The sequence below is a fragment of the Sciurus vulgaris genome (assembly GCF_902686455.1).
Source record: "Sciurus vulgaris genome assembly, chromosome: 8".
Taxonomy (NCBI): Eukaryota; Metazoa; Chordata; class Mammalia; order Rodentia; family Sciuridae; genus Sciurus; species Sciurus vulgaris.
In genome coordinates, this window is record NC_136468.1 from 55,980,385 (window position 1) to 55,997,787 (window position 17,403).

General features: G+C 37.5%; 1 protein-coding gene across 2 annotated transcripts in view; it reads left to right on the plus strand.

The window, feature by feature from the left end:
• The window catches only part of ELAPOR2 (endosome-lysosome associated apoptosis and autophagy regulator family member 2), a 169,043-nt gene that overhangs the window by 134,824 nt on the left and 16,816 nt on the right, over positions 1-17,403 (plus strand). For both annotated transcript variants that reach the window (XM_079151662.1, XM_079151663.1), the window contains one exon: positions 16,106-16,232. In XM_079151662.1, the coding sequence (XP_079007788.1) occupies positions 16,106-16,232 (127 nt within the window). The remainder of the gene's footprint in view (positions 1-16,105; positions 16,233-17,403) is intronic.

Genomic DNA, 17,403 nt, shown 5'->3' on the forward strand with positions numbered 1-17,403 from the left:
TGAAAGGGATGGAGTGAGGGTGAATAGTTTGTAAGATTCATTTCCAGCTCCTCAGGCTTCTGTTTAATAGTAGGGAAATCACTGGTGAGTCTGGCCTACAGGATAAAAATGCAGCTCATTTCCCTGACTGGCACTGAGGTAGTAGTGCTCCACAGTCTAGATATGATTATACAGTTCATTTTATGTGGGCACAGTAGGGGAGCATATGCCATTTCCTGGGTTTAGGAAACTGTCAACTTAAGTAAAGGCTGCTTTCATGGTGTAAGGAACACTCAAATGTCTCCTAATTTTTATTTTTCATATTTATTGTTCAGTGTATAGATTATTTTTCACATGTATTGTTCAGTATATAGAGTATTTCTAACCTTATTAGTGTTGAGGTATCTTTGGATCGTATTTGTATATTTGGATTTGTATATTTTTCTCCATTAAACTGCAAAGTCATTTATTTGGAAAAAGAAAATGATTGATATTTGTTTTGATAATTTCATAATAACTCCTGAGAGGTTTTAAACTATCTTTCCATGTCACATTAGGATCGGAAATCGGTGGTCTAACCATTGTTTCAATTACTTGTGTATCCTGAAAATAATTATAGTGGTGATACATTGTTTTCGGTTTCTTTGGGGGTATAAATGGTGTAAAGGCACACTAGTATTCATATCTCACCAACTGCATTTCTGCAGTTCTCACAGACCTTCAATTTAATTATTCTTTTCATCTATTCAAGGTGAGAGAAGAATGTGATGAGAGGAGTATAGAATAAAAGGTAATAGATGGCCGAGAAAGGAGCAGGGAGAGTCAGATACTCTGCAGGCTCAAAGAAACATTCTGTAGCTGCTAAGCCAGAGTCCAGGCAGCAAACCACACTGTCTTTATGAAAAGATGCGTTCAGAGTGTACAGCAATAAAAGTTCAAGTCTTTCATCATTCTCCGATAGTCCACCAGAGAGCCTTGAGTTCAGGTGCTCCTTCTATTTACTGTAGCACTTCTGAGGTCCCTTTTGGACCTTGCAACTAACCTCTTGGGATCTAGCCTCTGGGAGCCTAATTGGATGGCTTCTGAAGCCTCTCCCAGGTCTCTGACTCAAACAGATGATGCTGAGAAAGGGTAGTTCTAACCTTAAGAGAATTTATCACTCTGACTCGCCTCAGGTACGTTTTGATGTTTTAATGTGATAACAAAAAGAGTCTCAAAGGGTTAAATTATGACATCTAGAAACTGAACTTTTCATTGAGAGGAGAAAAAGTTAAGTTTCTCTTCTCACCTCCGGCAAATCTTTGCCACTTAGGAAACTTAGCTGTCTCTGCCAGGGTTTCTCAATATCATCTGCAATAAATTACCTTAGGGTCTCTATTTTTAAAATTGATTTCTAGAACTTACAGAATATCAATATCTGGAGGTTGAACACAGGAATATTTTTTAAAATGTCAGGTGATTATATTGGATATTAAATTTGAGAATCATTTGTCTTAACCTACATTTTTAGATTGACTTTCTTTTCTTTTTTTTCCCCCTGAGACAGAATCTTCCACATTTCTTTTTTTCTTTCTTTTTTGCATCTTGGAGTTGTGAAAAGCTAATTTAAAATGTCATGGTCTTCAGAATAGAGTCCTTTGCTGTATCTTGATAGGTTTTGTTTGTAGTTGTGATGCATACTGAGGTGTACAGACTCAATTCCTCTAGGGAACTGCTTGAACTCCACAGTCTAAATGTGCTGACCTCTCCTTTTCCCTTGAATCTATTTCCCATCAGAGCACAAGGGGGAGCTCAGGGACTGGAACATGAGAATCAACAGCTTATACTGAAATAATTGGCTTTTTCTTTTTTCTTTTTTTAAGCTGCAGGTCTGAATAAAGATTTCCTACAAACAGGAAAGAATGTTAACAGAGCCAGGTTTCTCAGGCTACTTTTGAAGAGGTCTTATTTCGTACTATATTTTTTTAAGCTTTAAGATCTCCAGGGAAGATTGAGAGATGCTAACTAGACCCAGGCCTTGAGAAGCCTACTGTGCTAACCAAGAAGTTTCAGAGGGAGACCTTGGCAGTGTGGAAATGATGCCACCCCCACGAATTCTCCTTCTTGGCTAAGAACATTGGCAAATCAGGCCAAAGGACATTAACAGTAATGTTGGTTGAGACTGAATCTCAGTGGCCTAGGAAACTATTGAAAGATCCTCAGCCCTTGAAAAGTGAATATTCTTAATGGGGATGGCGAGAAGGAGAAATGTGTGCTCTCTCTCTGGGTAGGGAAAAAGGGAATGTGTGTTTTCTTTGTGTGGCACGTGAACTTCACGGGAGCATCAAGTCATCTGGGCTGCCTACTCTTCTGCAATTGAAAATTCCAACCTGTCTGTTTTGTCTGGCAAATGTATTTGGTTTCTAATTCTAATTTCTGGAGGGTGTGAGGCATTTTAGATGAAAATTTAGCAGCCTGGAGTCTGCCCAGTGCAATCTGACAGCTGGAGGACTTCTGGGTTCTTGCAGTGAAGTTTGCTCCTTGGGTAGAGAATATACTTACCAGCCCAATAGACTGCTAAATAGATCCCTAAATAGATGAACCTTCAGGCTTCCTAAATAGATGTCTCTCCAGGCTTCCCAAACCTGAGTCATGATCTGAGGTACACAGAGGAATGAAAGACTATCCTTTCTTTAGGAGTAATGCAGACCTAAGCATGTGTCCAAAGGACTCTAAAATACATGAGGCCTGGGAATATGGTTCAGTGTAGAGTGCTTGCCTGGTACGTAAGTGGCCCTGGGTTCAATTCCCTGTAGTGCAAACAAACAAACCAACAAACCAAACCTCCTATTCAAAAAATCATGAGAAATTACTGGAAGTGAAAATGTTATATTGTTGTGGGAAACAGACTGATTGAGAAGCAGCAAGCAGCACTCCGAGGATTCCAAATTTTATCTTATGCTGGTGGGCCCAGAGGAAGACAAAACTCCAAATTCTGAGCCCTGAGCCACAGTTTCTTTTATAGGTTATTTGGCTTCATCTTAGACCCATTCTATCATTTGGGCTTTTCTCCTCTTTAAAATGAAATTGTACTCTATGCGGCTGAAGTCCTTGTACAGGGTCTCTAACATGAAGCATGCTTACAGAAACAGGTAAGAACAAACTGCTCTTTTCACAGGCTTCTGTTGCATTTCCAGAGGGAATAATCAGACTCTTGGGCAGTTATTTACAATTAAAAAGGTAGGGAGCCATGGTTAAATAGGCTTCCTGGAGAAGAGCTGAGGGAGGGAAGGGAACTGATCCTTTCCCCAGGCATTGGTTTCTTACCATAATGTTTATATAATTTCTTTTCACAACCAGATTTGATTTTGCCATCACCATATGAAGACCTTTTTAGAAAGCAGGCAGTGGGAACCATTTTTACTTTGATAATAGATTTGCCAGAGCATCAACGAGATCCTTGAGTCAAACCCATTTACTTCACAGAGCAGGAAATGAGGCCCCAGGTTGTGTGTCTATGAAGTGGCAGAGTCAAGATGCAGCGATCTCCCTGGTTCTTGTCACGCTATGTTCTTTCACCTTGCCATTTCCCTTCTACTTCCTCATGGGCAGAGACTTGCAAAGAGGCACATGGCACACTTGTCCCAGAGGGAATTCAACTGATGTACAAAATATTGGTACCTCCTTATAGCAGGGTTGTAAAAGCATCATCTTCATCTCTCTCTTTTCCTTCATCCCTCCCAATTTATGACTATGTTTAACTGCTTGAGTAGCTTAAAAAACAGTTTTAAACTGTTTTCCCAATGTTTCTTTCAAAACCCAAATCCATGTTAATTTTCAGTGCAGTCTCTGGGGCTTTTGTACCTCATGAAAGGCTGCTTCCCAATTCTGTCCCTGACAGTATTCCCGGGGTTGAGTACAGCAGGGATATGTTCCACAGGCTCTAACTTAAACAGTCATTTTAGCGAAGTTACCAGATGTAGTATTTTGTTTGGCCTTTGGGAAAGGATTGTTAAAGCCAGAAAGTATATCTTTATAAGTTGTAAAGAGCTCAAGAAAGATGATTAAATGAATTCCTTATTTTCTTGTTTCCTCTGAACCTTTATGGACAGATAATAGATCTCTAAATCTGTATAAGGTAAATAAAAAAGGCAATAGATCTCAAATTATTAAAACCAAATATGTTCTTAGAATATTAAAGTGTAAGAAGTATATAAAGGCATCATGAGCATACATGATAATAACCAAAGCCATTATGATCAAGAATTGGAGAAGCTAATATTTGCCAAAATTGTATAAACACTAACAAGTAATCTTGATGACATAATAATATCACAAAAATTACAGTTTTACAATCCATTTGAAAATATAGATAGCAAAACAAATTTTTCCCATTGGAGAAGATGTAGAACATGTGGATAAAAGAAAACTGGGCAGTCAGTTAAGTTTGTCTAGATCTTAGTCAGATGCTGATTTTAGATAATTAATCCAGGACAACCTCTTTAGAAAGGGATGTTTTTATAGGAAACTAGTATTATTGAATATCCCTGGATCAAAGTGCTTTCAGTAAAAAACAAAAAACAAAAACAAAAACAAAAACAAAAAAAACCCCTTACATTCATACTCATTCTGCTAGGGTCTGAATGTTTGTATTCTCTCCAATTCATATGCTACAATAGCATCATCTAATGCCAAACCCAAACTGATATTAGAAAGTGGTGCCTTTGAGAGGTAATAGGTCATGCCATGATATAAATATGATTAGTACTCTACAGAGACCTCAGGGAACTAACTAGCACCTCTGCCTTGTGAGGTCACAAGATAGCACCATCTATGAAGCAGAGAGCAAGCCCTCGCTGGACACTAAATCTGCTGGCTCCTTGATCATGAACTTCCCAGCCATTAGAACTTTAAGAAATAAATTTCTGTTGTTTTTATGTACTCTGTTTAGTGTATTTTGTTATAGCAACCTGAATAGATTAAAACATAGTCATAAGTGACTTACACTTTTCCAGCCTTAGCTAAGCAAATTTGAAGTAAGATATGATGTTGTTTTATGGGTTGCACACAAGGCGACCTTCTACCAATGATAAGACATCCTTAGCAGAGAAAAACTGAGTTTTCTGAGATGCCAGAGCTGAGGGGAGTCACCAGCAGCAAGTTAGAAACAGCATCACCTATGCCATGGGGGGATGCCAACAAACCCACAGAAAACTCCCTGTGAATAAAGCTCGGCAACAGTAGTGCCCTGACACCAAATGACAAATGTTCTAGGACCCCAAGACGCTTACCTTTCCCCTATCTCCTGAGAGTAATTTCAGAGGGTCAGAAAGGTATTGACAAGGTAGATATATTTGTTTTAACTCTGGGTTCTGAGTGGAATTTTGGCAAAACAGATTTACACTCACTTATAAATCATCCAAACAATTAATAATAGATTGAGTATTAGGTCTTAAAAAGAGAATCTTCTCCATGAATTCATAACCAACTCTATTCTGCTATAGGAAAAATGATTTATTTAAAAGATGAAACCAATGTCTCATTCCCCCCAGGAAATGTCTCCCACTTTAGAATCCAAATCCAACCTTCCAAAACGAAGATTCACTTGAAATTCTGTACATTGCCAGTGCCATCCCAATTCACAAGGCAATATCAGAGTTAAGGAAGAAAACTGGGAAACCTATTCTCAGACTACCTGGTTGTACTTTGAATCAGTCTTTTCTCTCCCCAGAATTCACAGCACATGTGGTCATCCTGCAGAAGCCTGACCTTGCATGCCCAGACACCCATGACCATGTACAGTCTCTTTAGATATTTCCTCCCTGGTTTATGTGCTGATTGAGTAGCCCAAAGATTCTCAGAGAAGCACAATTCACAGCCCCTCTACATTCCTGCTTTTACAAGTTAGGGGAAGTTGGTGGTAGCACAGGTAATAAAGGGAAAACTGAATTTCAAATGCTTGGCGACAATGCACTCATCTATTTTGCTGTTTGCTTTTTTGTTCTCTTAGTAGAAGAAAATATTTTTTTGTTTCTCTTATCCTTTTTTCTGTTTTCATCTTATAAATAAGCACTATTGAAATTATTACTGCTTCATATATCCTTGTTATTTCACAGAGAAGGTTTGATTTAAACTGTGCAATATAGGTTTATAACAAAGGCTCAAATTTGGATGTTTCACATTTTAAGTGATTTATTGGGTTAAAAGCACTAAAGAATTGATTCTGAACTAAACTCCTTTTAGCCTAAGAGCATCTTTTTAAAAGTGAAGTCTACCAAGGATGGGTACTGATTCATTGTAGTGTTTTGACACTTAATGTCAGTCTTATAAATTACATCAGTGTCTTGATTTTTTTTTTTCAATTTCTGTAGAAACTATTAGTTTTTCAGAAAGTGATGTGCATTGGTAATAGTCTTAAATTTTTTCAGTGCTTTAAAATTTTTCTTTTGTTTTATCTATTAGAACTATGCTATAGCCTGGCATGGTGGCACACACCTGTAATCCCATCTGCTCAGGAGGCTAAGGGAGAAGGATCCCAAGTTCAAAGCCAGCCTCAGGAACTTAGCAAGGCCCTAAGCAACTTACTGAGACCCTGTCTCAAAATATAAATATAAAATAAAAAGAGCTGGGGATGTGGCTTAGTGGTTGAGTGCCCCTGGGTTCAATCCCTCATACAAAACAAACAAACAAACAAACAAACAAACAAACAAACAAAAGACTGTTGTAAAGTCAGCATAGCCCATATTCAATTTTAACAAATTACAAAAGTGAAAGAGGAAAAGAGGAGTTGAATCATTCATGGGAAAACACACTGTCATTTCAAAGTCCAATTAGAATTGTAAGCAGTCTTTTTTCCAGAGGTTTTGCAACTTGATTATTCTTTTTTTTTTTTTAATTTATGCTCTTTTTTCAAACTTAAATAGACTTACCCTTCTATTTTCTCAAGCTAAATAATTTGTTTTCTTTCCCTCTTAAAACTTCTCTGTGTTTGGATGATAAAATAGAAAAAAATGTGTAAGGAGATATTTGAGTTGAAGAGTCTATTGGTAATGTTTGCTAAATAACCAGAAAAGTATAGTTACATTTAAAGTTGCAAATCATTGTTATGCAATTAAAAGTTATGTTCTTGAAAAAATTTTTTCTAACTGGCTATATACTTTTTTTTAAAATTTATTTTTATTGTAAACAAATGGGATACATGTTGTTTCTGTTTGTACATGGAGTAACAGCATACCATTTACGTAATCATACATTTACATAGGGTAATGATGTTTGATTCATTCTGTTGTTTTTTCCTTCCCCCACCCCTCTCACCCCTGTTTTCCCTCTATACAGTCCCTCCTTCCTCCATTCTTGCCCCCTCCCACCCTCCCATTGTGTGTCATCATCTGCTTATCAGTGAGATCATTCGTCTTTTGGATTTTTGAGATTGGCTTATCTCACTTAGCACGATATTCTTCAATTTCATCCATTTGCCTGCAAATGCCACAATTTTATTATTCTTTATGGCTGAGTAATATTCCATTGTATATATATATATATATACCACAGTTTCTTTATCCATTCATCAATTGAAGGACATCTAGGTTGGTTCCCCAGTCTGGCTATTGTGAATTGAGCAGCTATGAACATCGATGTGGCTGTATCTCTGTAGTATGCTGATTTTAAGTCCTTTGGGTATAGGCTGAGGAGTGGGATAGCTGGGTCAAATGGTGGTTCCATTCCAAGTTTTCTAAGGAATCTCCACACTGCTTTCCAGAGTGGCTGCACTAATTTGCAGGCCCACCAGCAATGTATGAGTGTACCTTTTTCCCCACATCCTCTCCAACACCTATTGTTGCTTGTATTCTTGATAATCACCATTCTAATTGGGGTGACATGGAATCTTAGGGTAGTTTTGATTTGCATTTCTCTTATTACTAAAGATGGTGGACATTTTTTCATATGTTTGTTGATTGTTTGTAAAACTTCTTCTGTGAAGTATCTGTTCATATCCTTAGCCCATTTGTTGATTGGGTTATCTGTATTCTTCGTGTAGAGTTTTTTGAGTTCTTTATATATTCTGGATATTAGTGCTCTATCTGAAGTATGAGTGGCAAAGATATTCTTCCACTCTGTAAGCTCTCTCTTTGCATTGCTGATAGTTTCCTCTGCTGAGAGAAAACTGTTTAGTTTGAATCTATCCCAGTTATTGATTCTTACTTTTATTTCTTGTGCTATGGGAGTCCTGTTAAGGAAGTCTGATCCTAAGCCAACAAGGTGAAGATTTGGACCTACTTTTTCTTCTATAAGATGCAGGGTCTCTGGTCTGATTTCAAGGTCCATGATCCATTGTGAATTGATTTTTGTGCAGGGTGAGAGATAGGGGTTTAGTTTCATTCTGTTGCATATGGATTTCCAGTTTTCCCAGCACCATTTGTTGAAGAGGCTATCTTTTCTCCATTGCATATTTTTGGCCCCTTTGTCTAGTATTAGAAAATTGTATTTATTTGGGTTTGTGTCCATGTCCTCTATTCTGTACCTTTGATCTACCTGTCTATTTTGGTGCCAATACCATGCTGTTTTTGTTACTATTGCTTTGTAGTATAGTTGAAGTTTTGGTATTGCGATACCCCCTGTTTCATTCTTCCTGCTAAGGATTGCTTTAGCTATTCTGGGTTTCTTATTCTTCCAGATGAATTTCACGATTGCTTGCTCTATTTCTGTAAGGTACATCATTGGGATTTTAATTGGAATTGCATTGAATCTGTATAGCGCTTTTGGTAGTATGGCCATTTTGACAATATTAATTCTGCCTATCCCCGAACATGGGAGATATTTCCATCTTCTAAGGTCTTCCTCAATTTCTTTCTTCAGTGTTTTGTAGTTTTCATTGTAGAGATCTTTTACCTCCTTGGTTAGATTAATTCCCAAGTATTTTATTTATTTTTTTTTTTTTTGAGGCTATTGCAAATGGAGTTGTTTTCCTCATTTCCCTTTCAGTTGTTTGGTCACTTGCGTACAAAAATGCTTTAGGTTTATGCGTGTTGGTTTTATAGCCTGCTGTTTTGCTGAATTCATTGATGAGGTCTAGAAGTTTTCTGGAGGAGTTTTTTGGATCCTCTATAGAATCATGTCATCAGCAAATAGTGACAGCTTAAGTTCCTCTTTTCCTATTCATATCCCTTTAATTTCTTTGGTCTGCCTAATTGCTCTGGCTAGAGTTTGGAGGACAATGTTGAATAGAAGTGGTGCAAGAGGACATCCCTGTCTTGTTCCCATTTTTAAAGGGAATGGTTTCAGTTTTTCTCCATTAAGAATGATGTTGGCCATGGGCTTAGCATGAATAGCCTTTACTATGTTCAGGTATGTTCCTAGTATCCCTATTTTTTCTAGTGTTTTGAGCATGAAAGGGTGTTGTATTTTGTCGAACGCTTTTTCTGCATCAATTGAAATGACCATTATGATTCTTATCCTTAAGTCCATTGACATGATGGATTACATTTATTGATTTACGAATGTTAAACCATCCTTGCATTCCAGGGATAAACCACACTTGATTGTGGTGCACAATTTTCTTAACATGTTTTTTGATACGGTTTGCCACTATTTTGTTAAGGATCTTTGCATCTATATTCATCAAGGATATTGGTCTAAAATTTTCTTTCCTTGATGTGTCTTTGCCTGGTTTGAGTATGAGGATGATATTAGCTTCATAGAATGAGTTCGGTAGGGTACCTTCCTTTTCTATTTCCTGGAATACTTTGAGAAGTATTGGAATGAGTTCTTCTTTGAAGGTCTTGTAGAACTCGCCTGAGAATCTGTGTGGTCCTGGACTTTTCTTGGATGGTATATTTTTAATGGCTTCTTCTATTTCATTGCTTGATATTGATCTGTTTAAATTGTGTATGTCCTCCTGGTTCAGTTTGAGAGGAGTATATGTCGCTAGACATTTGTCAATGTCTTCGGTAGTTTCTATTTTGTTGGAATACAGATTTTCAAAGTAGCTTCTCATTATGTTCTGTATCTCAATGGTGTCTGTCATGATATTTCCGTTTTCATCACGAATTTTAGTAATTTGAGTCTTCTCTCTCCTCTTTGTTAGTGTGGCTAAGGGTTTGTCTACTTTGTTTACTTTCTCAAAGAACCAACTTTTTGTTTTGTCAATTTTTTGAATTGTTTCTTTGGTTTCAATTTCATTGATTTCAGCTCCAATTTTAATGATATCCTGTCTCCTACTACTTTTGCTGTTATCCTGTTCTTCTTTTTCTAGCGCTTTGAGCTGTAATGTTAGGTCATTTAGTTGTTGACTTTTCATTCTTTTCTGGAATGTGCTCCATGCAATGAATTTTCCTCTTAGTACCGCTTTCATAGTGTCTCAGAGATTTTGATATGTTGTATCGTTGTTCTTATTGACCTCTAAGAATTTTTTTTATCTCCTCTCTGATGTTTTTTGTTATCCATGTTTCATTCAATAGCATATTATTTAGTCTCCAGGTGTTGGAGTAATTTCTGTTTTTTACTTTACCATTGATTTCTACTCTCAGTCCATTATGATCTGATAGAACACAAGGCAGTATCTCTATTTTTTTGCATTTCCTAAGGGCTGCTTTATGGCATAACATATGGTCTATTTTGGAGAAGGTTGCATGTGCTGCTGAGAAGAAAGTGAATCTGCTCGTCGATGGATGGAATATTCTATATATGTCTATTAAGTCCAGGTTATTGATTGTGTTATTGAGTTCTATGGTTTCTTTGGTTGGTTTTTGTTTGGAAGATCTATCTAGTGGTGACAGGGGTGTATTAAAGTCACCCAGAATTATTGTGTTGTGGTCTATTTGATTCCTGAAATTGAGAAGGATTTGTTTGATGTACAGGGATGCACCATTGTTTGGGGCATAAATATTTACTATTGTTATTACTTCCTGATTTATGGTTCCCTTAAGCATTATGAAATGTCCTTCTTTATCCCTTCTGACTAACTTTGGCTTGAAGTCCACTTTATCTGATATAAGGATGGAAACCCTTGCTTTTTTACTGAGTCCATGTGTGTGGTAGGTTTTTTCCCATCCTTTCACCTTTAGTCTGTGGATGTCTTTTTCTATGAGATGAGCCTCTTGCAGGCAGCATATTGTTGGGTCTTTCTTTTTAATCCATTCTGCCAGTCTACGTCTTTTGATTGATGAGTTTAAGCCATTAACATTCAGGGTTACTATTGAAATATGATTTGTAGTCCCAGTCTTTTGGCTTATTTTGGTTTTTAAGTTGGCTTGGTTTCTCCTTTGAGTGGTTTTTCTCTAAGGTAGTTCCTCCCTTTGCTGACCTCCATTGTTGTTTTTCATTTCCTCCTCATGGAATATTTTGTTGAGAACATTCTGTAGTGCAGGCTTTCTATTTGTAAATTCTTTTAACTTTTGTTTATCATGGAAGGATTTTATTTCATCTTCAAATCTGAAGGTTAGTTTTGCTCGGTATAGGATTCTTGGTTGGCAACTATGTTCTTTCAGAGCTTGAAATATATTGTTCTAGGCCCTTCTAGCTTTTAGAGTCTGGGGTGAGAAGTCAGCTGCTATCCATATTGGTCTCCCCCTATATGTAATCTGATGCTTTTCTCTCGTGGCCTTCAAAATCCTATCTTTATTTTGAATGTTAGGCATTTTCATTATAATGTGCCTTGGTGTGGATCTGTTGTGATTTTGTGCATTTGGTGTTCTATAAGCCTCTTGTATTTGATTTTCCATTTCATTCTTCAGGTTTGGGAAATTTTCTGATATTATTTCATTGAATAGGTTGTTCATTCCTTTGGTTTGTATCTCTGTGCCTTCCTCAATTCCAATAATTCTTAAATTTGGTCTTTTCATGATGTCCCATAGTTCTTGGAGATTCTGTTCATGATTTCTTACCATCTTCTCTGTTTGGGTAACTTTATTTTCAAGATTAAATATTTTGTCTTCATTGTCTGAGGTTCTGTCTTCCAAGTGGTCTAGTCTTTTGGTGATGCTTTCCATTGAGTTTTTTTATTTGGTTTATTGTTTCCTTCATTTCAAGGATTTAGTTTTTTTTTTCTTTTTTTTTTTTTGAGAATCTCTATCTCTTTGTTGAAATGTCTTTTGCTTCCTACAGGTGCTCTTTCAGCTTATTGGTATTATCATTCATTGCTTGCATTTCCTCTCTTATCTCATCCTTTGCTTCACAAATCATCTTAATCATGTATAATCTGAAGTCCTTTTCTGACATTTCTTCTAACATACTGTCATTGGATTCTATTAATATAGAACCTAGATTTGTTTGGATCATTTTCTTCCCTTGTTTTTTCATGTTGTTCATGTATCTTCCCCTCTAGTAGTGCAGATCTGGGGTATTACAGATTTCCCCCTATAGGCTTATAGTGGCCCTATAGGTTTCCAAAACCCTTTCTTTAAGGGTAGTTCAATATTAGCAGTGCCCAATTCAGATACTATGGACTCCTAGACCAAATAGCCCCTATGAGGATTATAATAAAATTGTCATAATAAACGGAATGAGTTCAAATATTATCTTCAGTAAAACAAACAAATTTGCAATAAGGTCTGCAGTTTCAAATGGAGGACAAAGAGGATGCAGAGGGATGTAGAATATGGCTGTAAGTGGGATACGAAAAGAATATACAGAAGTTCTAGATAATAGAAACGGCGAGAGTGTAATCAAAAGAAATTGGATGTTAGCATGCAAAAAAGGAGAAAGAGACTCTGAGGAAACAGGTAAACAAAAGGAAAAGAGAGCAAGAAAAGTAAAGAAATAAAAACTTAAATTTTTTCAATAAGGAGAAAAAAGAAAATCTACAGTATAACAGTCATATAGTAATGAAACCTCCCAGAGTTCAGTAGCCTAATGCATGAGAGGTACCTGACAATGAGCTTCAAGCCTCCAGCAGGTGTCTCAGGATGGGTTTTGCCCCACCTAAAGATGGGAGCTATGACTTCCAGGCTTATCCAAGATGGCTGCTCTGGCTTTGAAATGTGTTGGCAAATGGGGAGCTGTAGCTCAGGGTGTGGCCATGGTCAGCAGGAGGGCCTGGAGGCGGGATGTGGTTGGTCAGGCAGGGGTCCTAGAGGTCGGGTGTGTTTGGTGTGGTTGTGGGATCCTGGAGGCCGGTTGCAATCAGTTGGTCTGGGGTCCTGGTGATAGTGTGCAGTCAGTTGGTCTGGGGGTCCTGGCAGCAGGGAGCAGTCAGTCAATGTGAGGGCCCCAGAGGCAGGGAGTGATTGGTCGAGCTGAGGGATCCTGGAGACGGGGCTCAGTCAATCTGGCCAGGGGTCCTATGGGGCCTGGCTGTTGTCTCAAAATGGTGGCAGCCACATGTAATCAAACCTGCAGGTACTGTAACAGTGAACTTCTAGGAAACAGCAGGCAGCTGGTGCTCCACTGGCGGGTCGGCGATCAGTTTGCTGACTCTTGTTGGACCATCGGGAGGTGAACCTCGTGCATTGGGTGATGGACAGGTATATGGCAGGAGATGGACAGGTGAGAGGCAGGCAAATGGTGGATGATAGGTGCCTGACAGTGAGCAATCTGCACTCAAAACACGCGTCAATATGCTGGCAGACTGCAGGTGATCACAGCAGACAAATGGGGTAAATAGCAGGGGATAGATAAGCAGCAAAAACTGCCTCACCAAGAAACAGATATCCTCTGTTTGAAACCAGAGTTATGGAGCGACAACGAACGCAGCCTCCCTCTAGTCCACCATCTTGGATCCCACAACCTATACTTTAAAAAAATATATATAATTTTGAGTCTTACTAAGCTAAAAACAAGTGGAAAGTAGGGATAAAATTTTATGTAACATGGTTTTCATTTTTCATTTTTACTTCTCTTTTCTAAGCCTCTCCTTGGTTCTTAGTTGATTATATTAATTATTCCCTTTTTACAAATACATAAATTAAGGCAGATAAGATTTAAACCCTTTTTCCAAAGAATCACTGTTTGCCATTGTTCTTACATTGGCAAAAACCTGGGCCTCTGTTATAGCATGCTGTAGGAAATGTTGCCTTTAATTACCTCCTACCTCCTTTGAATCTAAAGCACACAGACATTTAGAAAAATAGCATGTGAAAATATGGTGATGTTTTTGACACAACAATTTTTTAAAAATTTTGATAACTTTTGTTTTTTTTTTTGGTACAGAAAAATGAACCCAGAGGTACTTAATCACTGAGCCACATCCCCAGCCCTTTTTATACTTTATTTAGAGATGGCCTCGCTAAGTTGCTGAGGCTGAATTTGAATTTGTGATCCTCTTGCCTCATCCTCCCAATCCGCTGGGATTATAGGTATTTGCCACTGTGCCTGGCTTTGGATTATATGGCATTAAAAAGACATTTGCAATTAAAATTTTAAAATGATGTTTTATGTAAAATTCTCATTATTTTGTGTCCATTTTTTTCACTATTTGATGTTTCAGGAGACCTGCACTCAATACCAGTCAAGGTATAAAGGTTCAGGGAAAGCCTGCATTTACAAGACTTTATTTAAGAAAGCTAGAATTGTGGTAGAAAAATTAAGAGATCACTATTTTCCTCATTTTAATGAATTCATGAACAAAACAACTATTCTCACTAGAATCTTTCCAAACAGCTTCTGGCTTCAATCAGTAATGATTCTGCACACATTAACAGGAGGTTGGTTTTAAGACTTCCTGTTTTTCTGTCCCTAAAATCAAAGAGGCATATTGATGTAGTGGCCCACCCACAAGGCAGTGGTATTTCAAAAAGTCTCCATTCAGGTCCTCCCTGGGGGTTGGCACAGTGCCATCCTGTGGTGTCTAAGCCCCAGCCATCATCTGCACTGGTGACGGTTAGCATCTGGTCAAGGAAACCCAGAATGGCAAAATTATTTACCTCACCGAGCTACATGTTGACCTGAGGGTTGGTCAGTTTGTTCAATTTAGACATTTCTATGATCATATTTCCCTTCTGTCTGAAAGACCATGACCCTGTGCATCTTTCTGTTTACTATAGCACCTCCCTTAAGTAGGTTACCTTCAATAGAAACTGCAACCTCCTTAACATCCAAAGCCTTTCACTAGTTCCTGACTATGTGTCTAGCACACGCTTACCATCTTGTCTAGAAGCTCCAGCAACAATGACCCAGACGTGATTTCCTACCAGTTCATCATATCATTTCATCCCTTTGGCAGAACTTCTTATGCTTTCTTCCCTTTCATCTGGCTGCCTCCTGCTGAATATTCTGGACTTAGTTTGGACATTCTTCTAAGGTTCTTCTACCAAGAACTTTTCCAGAGCTCTTTCTGTCATTTTCTGTGTCTTTCATTAAAATTTGTTGAAAAATCAATTTTTAGAGAATTCACATACCATACAATTTACCCATGGAAAGTGTACAACTCACAGTGTGATGTAGTGTACAGCCATCACCACAATTTTAGAACATTTTTCATTACCTCAGAAAAAAACCCTGAACCTTTTTTGGTCTTACCTTCCTGTACCTTAGTCCTCTTCCCAGTCTCAAGCAACCACCTGTCTACTTTCTATCTTTACAGATAGGGAACTATTTGGACTTTCATATGAATAGCATTATGTAAGGTGGAATTTTGTGACTTGTTTCCACTGAGTCTGATATTCTGAGCATCTGTCCAAGTAGTGGCATATGTCAGTACTGTGCTCCGTTTTATGCCCAAGTTATAGTCCATGGTGCTGATATTACGTTTGTTTAATCTACGCATCTGATGATGAAGATTTGGGAATTTCCCACCTTTTGAGCATTATGAGCAATGCTGCTCAGAACAGTCATGTAGAAATTTTTGTATGGACATATGCTTTTATTTGTCCAGGGTAGACACCTAGGAGTAGACTTACTGTATCATATGACAACTCTGTTTTATTGTTTGAGGGAATCCTAGACTCTTCCCAAGCAACTTTGCCATCTGGTATTCCTATCAGCAGTGTATAAAGGTTCTAGTTTCTCACATTCTTATGACAGTTGCTATTATCTTTTTTATTCTAACCTTCCTAGTAGGTGAGAAGAGTCATCTCACTGTGGTTTTCAGCTCCATTCATTTTTTTCCCTACATGTCTATATTTCCTCAGCATCCACACAGTTCTATCGTGTATGCAGCAGGCACTCAAATGTTGATTGGAATGGATTGAATGCATTTTGTTTTTTATTTCAGTAAGTGCCCAGCAGGCACCTGTGATGGATGTGCATTCTATTTCTTGTGGGAGAGTGCTGAAGCTTGCCCTCTGTGCACAGAGCATGACTTCCATGAGATTGAGGGAGCCTGCAAGAGAGGACTTCAGGTAAGCACCAATCCAATCTATGTAGCTATCATTCACAAATGACAACTTGTTCCTGAGTTTTCCATTATGCCAATGAAAAGGATAAATTTCTTTGAATGTTCCAGTTTCATGATTGAAAAAAATAGTGATTGAAAAATATTACAGTTGGTCTCTTAATTTTTAATCATCCTACTGTTTGTTTCAGTCCTATGCCTTGCCCTGCCCTTTACAACTTTTCACTTTATGTTGACCACTTTATGCACTTCCCAAGTTTTACAACTATATCAAATGCAGACAAAAATGAACTTAAGTTTATGCACTCTAAGTCCTGCATGTGTGGCTGATATGAGCAAAAAGAGCTGTACAACTTGTGATAAGAGTGCTCTTATCAAATTGGATCTCAAAAATCTATCCCAGGTTCTAAGTGTGTATTAAGCATTGCATCTAAAGTCATGCAGTAGTAAAGATTGAGTGATACCATGTTAGCGCTGAGAGAAATATTTTTAGATTTATCATCAAATTTATCTTAATCCTGTTCAAAGTATATCCCTACTTGTTGGAAGAATAAATCTTTAAGCTGCAGTGTCAGCTGTTCTTGTTTTCCAATGCTATGTGATTGGATAAGAGGATAAAGTTTCTAATTAATAGTTACAGAATGACTAAAATGTTTTGTCAATTGTACCAGTTTTTTTTTTTTTTTTCTTTGAGTTTTTCTTTGTATTGGAGGAGTTTATTAAGAAGTTAAGTAGTCGCGTTTTACAAGTATCTGTTTTAATTTTGAAGTTTTAAGATTGTCATTAGACATTAGAGCTTGCCATTTTCATTGAATGTTATACATTGTATAAAACCATATAAACTCTGTAACAGTGTTTTTTCTTGGTAGAATGCACTTCAAATGAAGTCAATGTTTGCTGCCTGGAGTTTCCAGTTTTCTCTAAATTGTCTTGATTTACACTTAGAAATGCAGCAGCAAAATGTGAATATGCCTCTGCATTTCATATTTCATCATTCTTATAAAAATGTAATGCATTTAAAAATAATTTATTTGATCTATGCTTAATGAAAATATCACAGTTGTCCTCTATTAAAAAAACTCAATCACTAATGTCCCAAAACACATGCAGAAAGTTCTTATTCAAACCTTGATTGAAACTTTTCCTCAAAGTAAAAGAAGATTCTTCTGCATATCACT